Here is a 13,129-nt window from a genome sequence, read left to right on the forward strand (position 1 = left end):
CATTCATAACTCCTTGTTTTAGCTGTTACTACTATGCAGTGCTGTATTCAACACCAGACCATGGAACTACTTGCATAGGTATATGGTAACTATTTTATAAATAACGAGCACAGCACATTACTTCTTAACCAGAAAACACTAGAACAAGTATGTGATCATTTTGAAACTATCCACCTACACTTATTCCTGGCTGTGATTTTAATTTGACTCTGAACTCTCAATTGCTTGTTTTCCTGTTAAGGAATCACCATCATTATCTACATTGTTAGATTTAAGTAAACTCAAAATGAAGAGGTGGTGAAATTTAGAGTAATACAACAGTGTATGTATCACCATTTAAAAAGTTAAGTTGAGTTGTCAGTGGCTTATTACCATCTTTTGCAGACACTTGACTCTGTGGACTATATGTCAGAGTCAAGGGCTCATCTTTCCAGGTAGCCAGCCTTAAATTCTAAAACACTCTCTGGAATATTCAGTTGCAGTTTCATTTTACTTCTAAATGTTAGCATTTTGTGTCTTAATATGAAGTGGAGCAGCCCCTATTTTTGTATGTGAATAGGGCATGCTGCATCTTTCAGAACGTGTCAGACTGTTTGAGGCCTTAAGAAGGTAACGCTGAATTAGTTTAAATTAATTTCATATTTTCAAAAGTTTCCTTTCACAACTGCAAGAAAGAGATTTACATTGATGCACAATGGCAGGAAAGATTAAATGATAATTTAGATGTCAAAACAGTAATTCTCTGGCATGCTACGAGGCCTCAAGATCACAGAACACACAGAACCTTTTGTCGTATTTACCAGTGAATTACAAACTGTAAGACTAAGAAGGAGAAAAAGTCATTTGCTCATTATTAAACAGAAAATTTAAAAGATAGGGAACCTCTTTGAACATCTAAAGAATGACTTTTCAGCAAACAATCCTACCTCTACTTAGAGACATAAAACAGAAGTCAAAAGCAGCTTTGCTTGCAGGCTGCAGCTGTCAAGAATAGAAGAAAAACGCCTCAAGAAATCCTTGAGACCTTTCCCTACATATATAATGCAACCTCATATAAAGCCATTTAATTTAAAGGCACATAGTGCCTTTTGAAGAAGACGGACTTATTTTTGGGCTTGGGGTTTTGCATTGGTTTTTACTTAACCTGTAGGAATAATTTCATATTTTAAAATTGTATTAGCTGTGGCATTATTTAAAAAAAAAAAAATTTAGTCCTAAAGGAAAACCTAACATTTCTGTGTGGATCCACAGGCTGCCAGAGGGAATGGCAAGAAAGCATCTACTTTACAGTTGTTGAAGTTTCACCTGTACTGATACTGCCTGTTAGCAGTTTGAATTAGCAATGATTAACATAATGGGAACTTTTTGCCCAATATCAGATCCAGTGAAGGACACAGAAATGTCAATGGGAAAAGCTCTATAGAGAATGAGGGATAATTATGGTACATCTGAATTTCCAGTGAAGATATTATTCAACTGAATGTTATTACCCCTTAAATTTTGAGGTGATAACCTTCCTATCACTAGGCAGGGTGGATCCATCTGTCTCATTCTAGGATGCCAAATGCCATGCTAAGACTCACACAGAGGTCCCATTAGCACATCTCTACTGACTCACAAAAGAAATTGATGCAAAGTGTCTTACACCAGTGCTTTAGCTTCGAACCGAAATTTAGACCTAAATCCTGTTTTCAGATGTACCGCTTTAGCATGTGTTCATAGCCTTTTGAAAGTGAATGGGCCATAACATTCATTTATTACATAGATATCTGCTCTGATCTCCACTGTGCTTCAGAACTTTCCCCAAAGTCTGTGTCAAAGCACATCTCTTAAGAAAACAACAGCTTTAACCAATCCAGGCAATGCCAGTTTCTGGTATGTTCTTAAGTCTGGGAATGTAAACTTTAGAATCAAGAATAAAAATAGAAATACATTCCATATGGTCTTCTTATAAGTTCTACTTATAAGTATTATCTTCCAAACTCTGACATATGATAAGTATACATTTTTTTCAGATTTTATGTAATTTATAACAATTTTATAAAAAGATGAAATATTTGAGAACTCTTGCCACTACAATCAATATTAGTGGAAATATACACTGCAAAAAGAAAGTGTTATAGAGTGATGCTACTGAAAACCTAAGAGCTAAGCTAATTTATTTTATACTATGAAATCACCAAAACAGGTTACTTCTTCCATTTTAAACATTTTAATGACATTCTGCTACCTCTATCAGAACTAAAAATTTCTGGGTTAAAGTCCCTGCATAACTGAAGTTCATGGTAAAACATTGATCTGCTTCAATAGAGTCAAAATTTAAGCAAATATATTTCTACTCAATAATAGGGTTTTTTTTTCTCCTGGCGGGATTTATAGAGCATGCATGCACTTAGCCAGCATGTTCATGAAAGCAATTTAGAACCAATTAAACAAATTAATATTCTGCTTTCAGATTGTTTTGTTTCTTATTTTTAAAGCACATTAGCTAAATATCCAGAAATTAAAATTAAGGAAAATAAAAAAGTAGTAACGCAAAATGCTTATGTTATTCACAGACTTGTTAACAATGGCAAACAGTCTCATTGACTTGAGTGTTCCCATTTTTTCTTAAACATTAACTACTTAACTTTTCTACAGTTTGCCTAAGCATTAGCTTTATTAACCATGGATTGGTGTAGATTTTTTGTAAAACAGTGTAAAGCTCAAGACGTGCTGCACAACAAAAAGAACAGGAATGTAATCTCAAATACCTGTCAAGTTCTTTTAACTTGAAAATATATTTATTTATTGCATTACTTAGGAGTGTGGACTACTTCATTCATTTACATAAAAATATTTTTTCTCTCCAGCTGGATTTTAAACTTCTACAGAAACTATCAAGACTAAGTGGCAAGTGTCTGTGTGTGCCTATGTATATATAAACAGACACCTATATGGATACAAACATGCACATACACATAGACTCAAACATAGACTAGGAGAAAAGCATGCACCCAGTTTTTAGGCATCCCATCTGACCCAGATGCATCCTACAGCACATGATTCAGCCTTGATGTGCACAAAGATAAAACTCCTTCCAGAGAGAGGAAAACAAAACCAAAGCATAAATCATTGCCATTCTTTCCTTCCCTTCTCTTCAAAAGTGAAGGCTGCATCACTCATGGCATGACTTTTTACTTTTAAAATCATGGTACACCAAGCTCGCAAAGCAGTTAGCCAGTATCTTATTCTGTTACCTTTATACAGCCTGAAGTACCTGCAGGTTGAGTGTAACATTTATTCCTGCGTGGAGACTTTTATAACCAGCCTCAAACCCACAGAAATGAATGGACTAAAAGTTACAATGCAGATGAAGGCAAAAAAAAAAAGTGAATGTAAAGCTAAACGTGAAATAGGGAAATTACTTTAACAGAATTCAGTATCTAGTCAAGACGTTTATCAGAACATAAATTCCAAAGAATGAAACACCTGCTTTCAGGAACTAATCAATTACATCAAGCACTGCATACAACAGCCCAGAAATAATGGAATCAGTGCCAAAGAGCATTCACCTCTGCTTGGCAAGAGCAGAAGAGACCAAGACCTACTGGTGCTACAGCTAAAACTCTTCACAGAGAGGAAAGAATAAGAAATACAGAAGAAAATGTCTTCAGAGTTTTAGAAATGTTCTCAGGTATAACAGAATTAGCAAAATCACCATTGATCCTGTTTCAGCACTGAAGTTGCCAGGAGAAGAGCTGGAGGTTACTGTGGTCCATAGAATGCATCAACTTAACTCACTGATTCTGGCTAAGTATATATAGGAGCAAAGCTATTTTGCCAAATGCTTTCACTTAATGAATGCATATTTAACTATTTAGGAGGAACTTAAAGAATTAAACTTGATTTTGCATATCTGCAATAAACTTAAAGTCAAATTGGGCTGTGCTGGAGCAAAAAGGGGTTTGATTTTTATGTCAGTAGAAGTAAATTTCTAACTTAATGTCCTATGTCTCTGAGTATCCCTGCATGTTCCAGAATCACTATGTGATGAAGAAAATTAACAAAATAATTCCAAATATATCGCTTGCTGACAGCTTGTTTCAAACCCTAAATCACTGCAGGACCACTGCATTCACAGCATGTTATTTCAAAAGATAAGAAACATCAGTGTGTAAAGTGAAGCTATCCAGGGTTCAGGGCTTGTCAGGCATTTTACAAGGTTTTGCCTCATGCAGCATAAAATGCATTTCTCAACGGAGATGCACTGTTACATAAATTACAACAATTTGGTATTTTACTATAGGGCTTCCCAACCATCTTTAATCTCAGTTTTCTCACTGATGTCCTTCTGCCTGAGAGACTGGGTGCTCCATGGGTGACTTGCAGTACAGTGCATGCCAGAATTGCCACTTTTTTCCATAATTTTAGAGATTGTAGCACCCAGTGGGAACGTCACAGGCTGCCGCGCTTAGCGAGGACTTCCCTTGTGAATCTGTGTAATACCACCAGGTTGCTACTGAAAAAAAAAAGAGAATGCTGCCTTTAGGATGACGCAATCTTGTTTTAGGGTAGATGGTGGAAATACACACATGCCATTTCCTTTTTGTTTTTAGGACCGATTTCCCTCCCAGTTTAAGAATTTACACAGAGGAAAAAGCAGTCCTATTTCTAGACTTTGTTATTCCTTAATCTGCTACATTCAAGTGCCTCTTTTAAGGAATATGCCCTGCTGAAACATGAAGCTCGTATTATACCTGCCTTCCTTCCACCTTGTGTGGGACACAAACAGCAAGGTTTGGGCGGCTGGGGGGGCTGCAGGGGCGGCCTCTGTGAGGAGAAGTCGGGGCTGCCCCACGGCCGGTTCCAGCCGGTTCCAGCCGGTTCCAGGCCTGCACCACACCAGACCCTCCGCAGGGCACGGCTGAGCCAATCAGCAAAGCTGGTGGCGCCTCTGAGCCAATCGGAAGAAGTTTGTGGTGCCTCTGAGCCAATCAGAACAAGATTGTGGCGCCTCTCTGAAAACAGGCCCTGGCGCTCTGTGGGGGAGCAGGTAACAGCCTGAGGGACTGCGGCCTGTGGAGGGCCCGTGCTGGAGAAGGAGAAACAAGTCATAAAGAAGAAAAAAGTGCGGAAAAAGGAGCAGCAGAGAGCAGCCACCATGCCCTGAGCCCGGCCCGGACCCCCTGGGCCACCCTCACCTGGCTGGAGGGACCGAGTGTGACTGCAGTGGTAACTAGGAGGAGGAGAGGTGTCTGGAGTGAAGCTGAGGCTGGCAAAGAGGGGTTTTCCCTACGGGTTAGTTTAACTGTTTGTTGTCTTTGTTTCTCAATACCCAAATGTTTAGGTTAACTGGCAACAAAGTAAAATTCCCTAAGTCAAGTCTGCTGTGTCTGCAATACACCTGTTCTTCTGAAATGTATCTGTAGAACAGATATTTGTTCAGTATCTTTCATTTATTCATCTTATTGTCTGATAAATCCACAAATCATGCATTGGAGGTGAGACAGGAACAGCAGAAGAAAATAAAAGAACAAAATCTTCGGTTATAAAAGAAAGTGTTGACTTGAGTAGCAGAAGCAACAAAGAGAAAGTGGGAGCAGTACTGCAGCCAGAAGGAAAGTTAAGTTACCATGTAAAAATAGAAACACATAAGGTAGCAACTGATTATTGTTCATAGAGGAGCTTTCCACAGAGAAGGAAAGCTACACCTTCTTCTCCTAATATATAGTCTATTAAGAAACTATTGCTGTCAATCTCTTAATTCTTAGAAATAGCATTTAACAAAAAATTTCAAAAGACAAAATTAACGCAACATGGCACCACAGGTTTGTAGAATAATGAAACCAGATAAAGGGACTGAACTTGAGATGGGTAGTAACGGTGCCATAAAAGCAACTCCGCAATATGTCATTGGTTAAGTAAAGAAGGTGCCTGGGGCCACTGTAAGTCTGAAAAGCACAAACAACATGACTGGAGGGTACAGCAAGACTGACAGTCCTTCAAAGAACTTTCACAGGACCTTAAAAATACACCTTACTTAAATTAAAATTGTAGGCCTGGAAAAAATGAAGGCAATTCCTGTCAAGAAATAATCAAGGGAAGAGCATCCTTGTGAACCTAAAAAAAATTAAATTAGGGGTACAAATAGGTGTATCAATAGTAAAAAGACAGACTTAAGAAGTTGGACTAAAAACAAAAGGAAGAAATGTAAAAAAGAAATATCTTTGATATTATGAATGATGCTGAGAAACACTTCAAATCAGGAAAATTATACTTGCCTGTTTTTCAACAAATATTTTGCTATTTTTAACATGGGAACATTTTTCAATTTCATGCCAAGGGCAGGCAAGCAGATTTTATACACTGATACAACTGTGTGGCAAATTCAACAAACTATAGTATAATCTCCCTAGAGGAGAGATAGAAGCCTTATTGCCTAAAACGCCTTGTACAAACTTAGACTAAGCACTAAAATACATACTGTAGGCAGTACTCACTTTCTGGCAGATGGGCAGCATGACCTATGAGGTCTTTCCCCGTCTTTACATTTTAGCATTCTGTCATTTCTAAACAGTGTTGTTTTGGCTAGAGTTGAATGCAGAAACAGCGAGTAAAAAAATATTATCTGAAACCGAATTAAAATAGATGGGGGCAATTTTAACAGTGACTTATCTAGCAGCAAGTAACATGGCACTTTTACTGATGAGGCAGTCACAAAAAGTAACACAAGGCACCACTTTGAAATATGATCATTCTTAGATTATAGGATATCTTTTACTTACTGATTTCAAGACATATATTCTGCTCTGTAAACCACAAAAATCTAGGATGCTACTCTTTGTATACATTAATAACAGTGACCTGGACAGGACTAGGAGAGTTCTGCGCTCTCTAGTTTTACTGTGTGAATGTGTATAACTAACAGCCACTTATCCCACAAATGAAACAACCTTCCTTGTACACAGAGACAACATTGACCTGTCACTATATTGAACAATGAATGTAACAATCACAGAGACATAAAACCTAAAAACTGTCAGAACTGATCTACCAAGATTGAGAAAATGGGTTTGTAAATCAATTAGGGGAACTTCAAACGTCACAACAACCTTTCATGCATTTACATGATCGCCCCAAACACTGGAACATTAATTGGTTCGTAACATCAAGGCAGCCTCTTCCTATAGTAGTAGTAATAATAACAACAACAACAACAATAATAATAAGCAGCTCCTGGATGTCTGTCTCTGATATGACGGTGTTTTATTTCTGTTTTTAATGGAAAAGCTCCAGGAGAGGACTTTCAGAAATAAGCTTTCATTACTGTTAGGAAGGAAAAAGAAAACATTTCCTGACAAAGCAAGCAGTGGAAGTTATGCACTATACATCAGGTGCTAGGAGAGAACACCTGGAAAAGGACTAAGCATAGCATTTAGTAACACAAATGGAGCTGGCTGCTCAAAGCAAGATGCAGGTAAAATACAGGCATCGGAATCAAAGACTGCAGTCCTGAAAACATTCAGCTTTAGGAACTCAGATTTCCCTTGCGCCTGTACAACAGTGCTTCAACCTCAGAAAACAACTCAACATCTATCTCATGCAATTGACATTCAGACACGAGGCAGCCTTTACCAAAGAACCCTTTGGACAGATCCGAGTCTCCTCCTACCCTGTCTTTTTAGGCAGCAATTCCACCCTCCAAATGAAACAGAACATTTTCAACGTAATCCCCTCATCTAGTAAATCATGATGCCTGGCAGAAAGATCACCTTTACCATTCTCAGCCTGTTGTAAATCCTGACTTTCGCCATAGGACGCCTGGGGAAAATTAACACTTAATCTGATGGTCCTTTCCAAAAGCTAACCAACTTCACAGGCAGGTGCACCAATTCTGAGCACTAACATATAAAAATCTCCACTGCAGACCTGACCCTGATACTAAATAAATGTTTGGTTGGGAGGACAAGAAATGGGAACATCGTGTGCTTCAGAGGACCGGGAGAAAAATGACATAGAAAATATTACAGCAAGAAGAACACAGAATCTGCGGGAGGCACCAGGTTTTTTTAGGGCAGCTGTAATAAGGAGATAACTCTAAAGTTAAAGTCAGCCCATCCTTCACATGCTACTATATGCTTTGTGACACAATTTGAAATGTCTTCTTCAATTATAGTATAAGCTTTCTACTTATACATAAAGAGGGGTCCAATCATCTTTTGCTATCAGCCCATCTGGTATTGAAGGCACTTAGTTTTGCTCACTTAATAGCTCAATACTGAGTTGATATAGTTAGTACCTAAATAATTCTTCAGATGGCTGATAATATACTTAACAGTTCAGATACATGTCTCTTCTGTACAATATTAGTGCATATTTTCATTTAAAGATACCCTGCCAAATTTATATTTCACATGAAATGAAGATACATGGAAGAAAGCAATATACTCTCTTCTTTCCTCTACAGCACGCTATCTGGCTTACCTAACCTGGTCACCAAAAGCATCATCTTGCATCTGTTACTGCATATGGGAAAACACATATTTCCGGTGCACATGACACTAACACAAGTAAAATGTTTTTTAAAATATTTGAAAGTAAAATATCATTAAAATTAGTAATGCATATTGATGTAAACATAGAAGAGATCAGTCAATTGTTTTATTTTATACAAAATATAATATCATGTTACTGTATGTCATTTAGTGCTAAGCAGTAATAACCATATGCTTGATTTATATTTATTAAATACAGTTGATAAATACTCCTTCATTTAAAAGCTATATCTCAATTATGTAATTTTCTGGAAATAAGAATAATATATAATGTAGCTGTCTCTTTTCTTTATCATTAGAGTAATGATAAGATAGAAATGTTGGCATTATCTTTCAACTCCAGATATATACAACTATGCATTTTCTCCCCAGAAATCACCAGGTTTTATTAAAGGCTGTTCTTTGCCACTCACCTGTTCATCAGTAAGAAACATAGAAGACCTATGGTCAGAGGTCTGAGTTAGTTCATTCAGCACAAGAGAAGTGCAATTTAAGCCATTTCCCCCCTGCGAAAGAAGCCTAACGCTCAGAAATCAATGCCTTATTTTAGAGATATGTTACAGTTTTCCTTACCGGGACAAAAGAATCAAATGAATCTTGTTCCCGATTCTCAATAGCTGAAATTGTTTTCAACCAGAAGAGATAGCTTGAAATATCAGACATTTCAGAATGCTCCATATCGAAAGCTGCAAGATTAGTAGGACTGAGGTGAGACAGACTTGCAAAAGGAGGACTTTGGCTGTGTTACATAAAGTTCTTAATTAGATCCTTGGTACAAATTGCTATCCTAAGAATAAAAAGTTAATCAAAAAGCCTCACTGGAAGGATAGGAGGGTGAGATTAGAGCCGAGACAGCTGTTTCACTTTGGGATAATCGTGCAACTGCCTAACTAGATGGTGTTCCACTATTCAGAAGTGAAAATACATGTGTGAAAATTAAAATGTTCCCTTTATGTTGCTTAGGACTAAATTGTTCACAGCTGTTTTCTTCAGTGGAACTCAGGACATCTCCCTATATTTATATTGCAGTGCAGCAAGCATCTAACTCTTAGACCTCCCTTAAAATCACAGCCAAAATATGTTCATGAGAAGAGGGAAAAATTGGAAGGTGCTGAATACAGAAATGGCATGAGAAAAAGTGTTGTGAAGACTTCCGGTGACAAACCATAAGAATGAACCTACAAAGATTTGTTTAATGTGACTAAATCCAAGAAAACTACCCTAACAACCACAGGATAGTAATGTTGTACAACAACATCCAAAGGGTTTGTTGTACAACTGAGATCTCTCTTTACCTGTTCAAGTTTATTTTCCCTGCACTTATGGGTGGGCATTATCATGCTGCAGAAATGACAGGACTTCCACCCATCAGCAGACAGACATGTTTGTTTTACCTATGGTAAAATCGAGAGCCCACAGAAATCTCGAAGATTTCAATAAGGTCAGGATTTTAGCGACAATGGCTTTTGGGGAGGAGGGTATAGCGCACGTGTGGGCTGTCTGCTCAGGCAATTTACACAAAGACTGACATTACACAGATTTTCTGGAACTAGATGTCACCCTTTGCCAAAGAAGCTCTAAAACAAATCTGAATGTCAGAGTTGCTAGGCAGTCATGATGAAAAGGAAATATCAGGTATGAAGGCTGAAATACTGGAAATAACAACTTTTGTATTCCCCAGTTCATCACCTCCTCATAAAAACAGATTTCCAAAAGGAAGTAGGAAATAATTATTTGTGGAGAGGGAGAAGGGGTGAGAGGAGAGGGATTGAAAACTAACTAGTACTAGGGATAAGGGTAGGAAACAAGTGGCCCTAAACAGTATGTCCTTCCCTGTGTATTCAACTTTTTCTTTTTGTCTACTAGTAACAGTTCATTTTAGGACTCATGGTCAAAGTTAACTGAAAAACAATGTCAGAAGGACCAAAAATATTTGAAAAATCAAGTAAAGTTTAGCAACTAATACTGATCAAAAAAAGAAAATAAAGAAGAAACATTAAAAAATCCTAAAGCTTTGCCTGGTTAGAACAAAATATTTTATTTCCAAAAACATGAAAGCCTTTCACAATGTAGCATAAGTACATTTTTGATGAGCAGTTTCTTAAAAAAATGGATATCAAAATTTTCAAAGGAAAAAAAAGGTAAACAGCCTAAGGTAAAAAACATGGTTGTTCCTCCCCCTTCTCCCCCCCCCGCCAAGCAAACCAATTTCTGAAAAGACCCAAAGAAGACATTGCAACAATACCTGTGTGGTTTTGCAGAGTGGAGATGAGGAAAGGGAGATTGAGAGCTGCTTCTCTCCTCCACTCCTGCACCTACTATTGCTTTAGTTAATGAGAAAATTCTACACTAATTTAAATGTTGCAAAAATCCTTTTGTATTAACTAAAATGCGATATCCCTGCAAAGCATATTTCAGAAAATATCTTATTTGACCAAATGAACATGTTCTTTTAGTGGAAATTCTGAAATATGTGAACTTTATATACCAAGGAGCAGGTGACTTTTCCTTTCCTTTAAAACTCCTTCCATAAGCATTCAGTGCATTATTTAGTATAATGGTTTGAATAGGCCTTTGGTTTCACCCAGTACAGTTGTTTGTATCATCTCACAAAATGATAGTGCGATTTTCTTCTCAGAAAAGTGGAAGATTTAGAAGTGGGAGCATAAATAATTAGCCAATTCTTCATCAATTCAAATAGCTAATGATTAAACTGTTATCTTTTAGGACATAAAATGGATCCCTTATTTTGAAAATGGTTACAGCTAGTTTGTTTGTTACATTTCTTAACGAGGTCATAAAATAAAGTTTAATTTACGGAGCACCTTGTCCTGTAAATTTGAGCGATCCAAATGGACCGTGACAGACACAGCTGAGCCCATCAGCCAAGCTGGCGACACCTCTGTGAAAACATATTTAATAAAGGACAGAAAATGCTGAGGAGGAGAGAATGAGGGAACACCAGGACCAGAGCAGTAGGAGGTACTGCGCAGCAGAGAAGGCACACTCCCCAAAAGATTGTAGCTGACAGACAAGCCCAAGCCGAAGCAGGTACTCCCCCTGAGGGACTGTGGCCGTGGAGGACCCACACTGGTGAGAGGGAAACGAGTAAGAAGGAAGGAGCAGTGGAAGAAAAGCGTGAGAAGGAAGGAGCAGCAGAGAGAAACCGCTACGTCCTGACCCCAACCTCCTGCACTGCCTGCCAACCTCAGCAAAGGGACTGAGTGTAACCTGCAGCGATAACAAGGAGGGAAGACAGATGTCTGGGGTGAAGCTGAGCCTGGGAAAGTGGATTTTTCCCTAACTCTTTTTTGTTTCTCAATGCCCAACTCAGTAATTTAATGTTTACGTTAATTGGCAGTAAATTAAGTTAAATTCCCCAGGTTGAGTCTGTTTTGCCTGTCAAAGTAATTGGCGAGCAACTTCCCTATTTTTATTTCAGTTCATGATCTTTCTTGCTCCTGTTCTTCCTATTTTTGCCTGCTGCAGAGGCAGTAAGCGAGTGGTTGCGCGGGTGCTTCGCTGCCAGCTGGGGCCAACTCACCACAACTTGATCTACCATACATCCGATTAAAGCACATTTCGGGAGACTTTCCGTTATATTTAAAAACCTATCTTATAGCATACCTAAAGCTTTTCCAGTATCTCTGAAAAACCACTACAGACATGTAATACCCCAGGTCAAGACAGTGATGACAAAACATGAATAAAGAACTCATAATGAATAAAGTATCACAAAACCTGATGCAACTACATCAAATAAAAGCTCATACAGTTTATACACAAAGGCACAACTGTCAGAGGTACACCTTTACGTTTTATAGGAAAAGTAGCATTCCAGGTCCCTTTATGTCTTATATGTGTAATGCCATTTATAATTTATGCTTATTTCTATGAAAACAAGTACTGCTATCAATCAAGTAGATGTTAAATAATTCAAGCAGTAAGATTACTTTTTAAAATTTGGTATAACAGATCAGCTGGGAATACCCCATTATGTCTCCAGCAGAGAATTTTAGAAATTACTTAACTGTACTTCACCCTTTTACATCTCTCCAACTGGATTACTGCCTTCCTATGAAACATTAAAATGTTTAGTTTTTAAAATACATTTTAGTAGAGAATAGCTCCTATAAAGCTTCATTGGAGTTTTGCCAATGGGTTGTTTACAAACCTCTAATACATTAAGAACAAATGACTGAGATAACGGAGTGGTTCAGTTTGTAAGTATTTTATATTAGAAGAATAAAAACAATATAGCCATGCAATTTTACACACAGGTGTATTTATTTATGGTTGCAGAAATGCGTGTGCTGTTTAAGTCTGAAGGGCTTTGGTGGTTGTTCTTATTGAATTTTAAAAGGGAAGTAAGAATAGTATAGTGATTGCTAAGTTCCAGCCCAAAACTCTTGCATCACTATGGCTGAACTTTTGCATCCAATAATCAGAGGCAGTAATATTGCTTCATAATACTTTCAGATCAACTGAAATCCTGCTTCACTAACTTTTCCCAATAGTGCTGCAGTAGTTAAAGATCAGTCATTGCAGCAATTAAAATTGCCTTCTGTGGTCTTCAAAGTCCTTTGGTGGAT

The 13,129-nt window shown here is 37.7% G+C and overlaps 1 protein-coding gene across 34 annotated transcripts in view; it reads right to left on the reverse strand.

Annotated features, from left to right (window-relative positions):
* The window catches only part of DLG2 (discs large MAGUK scaffold protein 2), a 1,018,165-nt gene that overhangs the window by 423,880 nt on the left and 581,156 nt on the right, over nt 1–13,129 (reverse strand). The window contains exon 1 of one of the 34 annotated variants that reach the window (XM_069808492.1): nt 9,111–9,218. The exons of the other annotated variants lie outside the window; for them this stretch is intronic. Within the exon in view, the coding sequence (XP_069664593.1) occupies nt 9,111–9,215 (105 nt within the window). The 5' untranslated portion in view covers nt 9,216–9,218. Of the gene's footprint in view, nt 1–9,110; nt 9,219–13,129 lie in introns of those variants that run through there. 34 annotated transcript variants of the gene reach the window in all.

This window comes from Haliaeetus albicilla, chromosome 20 (assembly GCF_947461875.1).
Source record: "Haliaeetus albicilla chromosome 20, bHalAlb1.1, whole genome shotgun sequence".
NCBI classification, from domain to species: Eukaryota; Metazoa; Chordata; class Aves; order Accipitriformes; family Accipitridae; genus Haliaeetus; species Haliaeetus albicilla.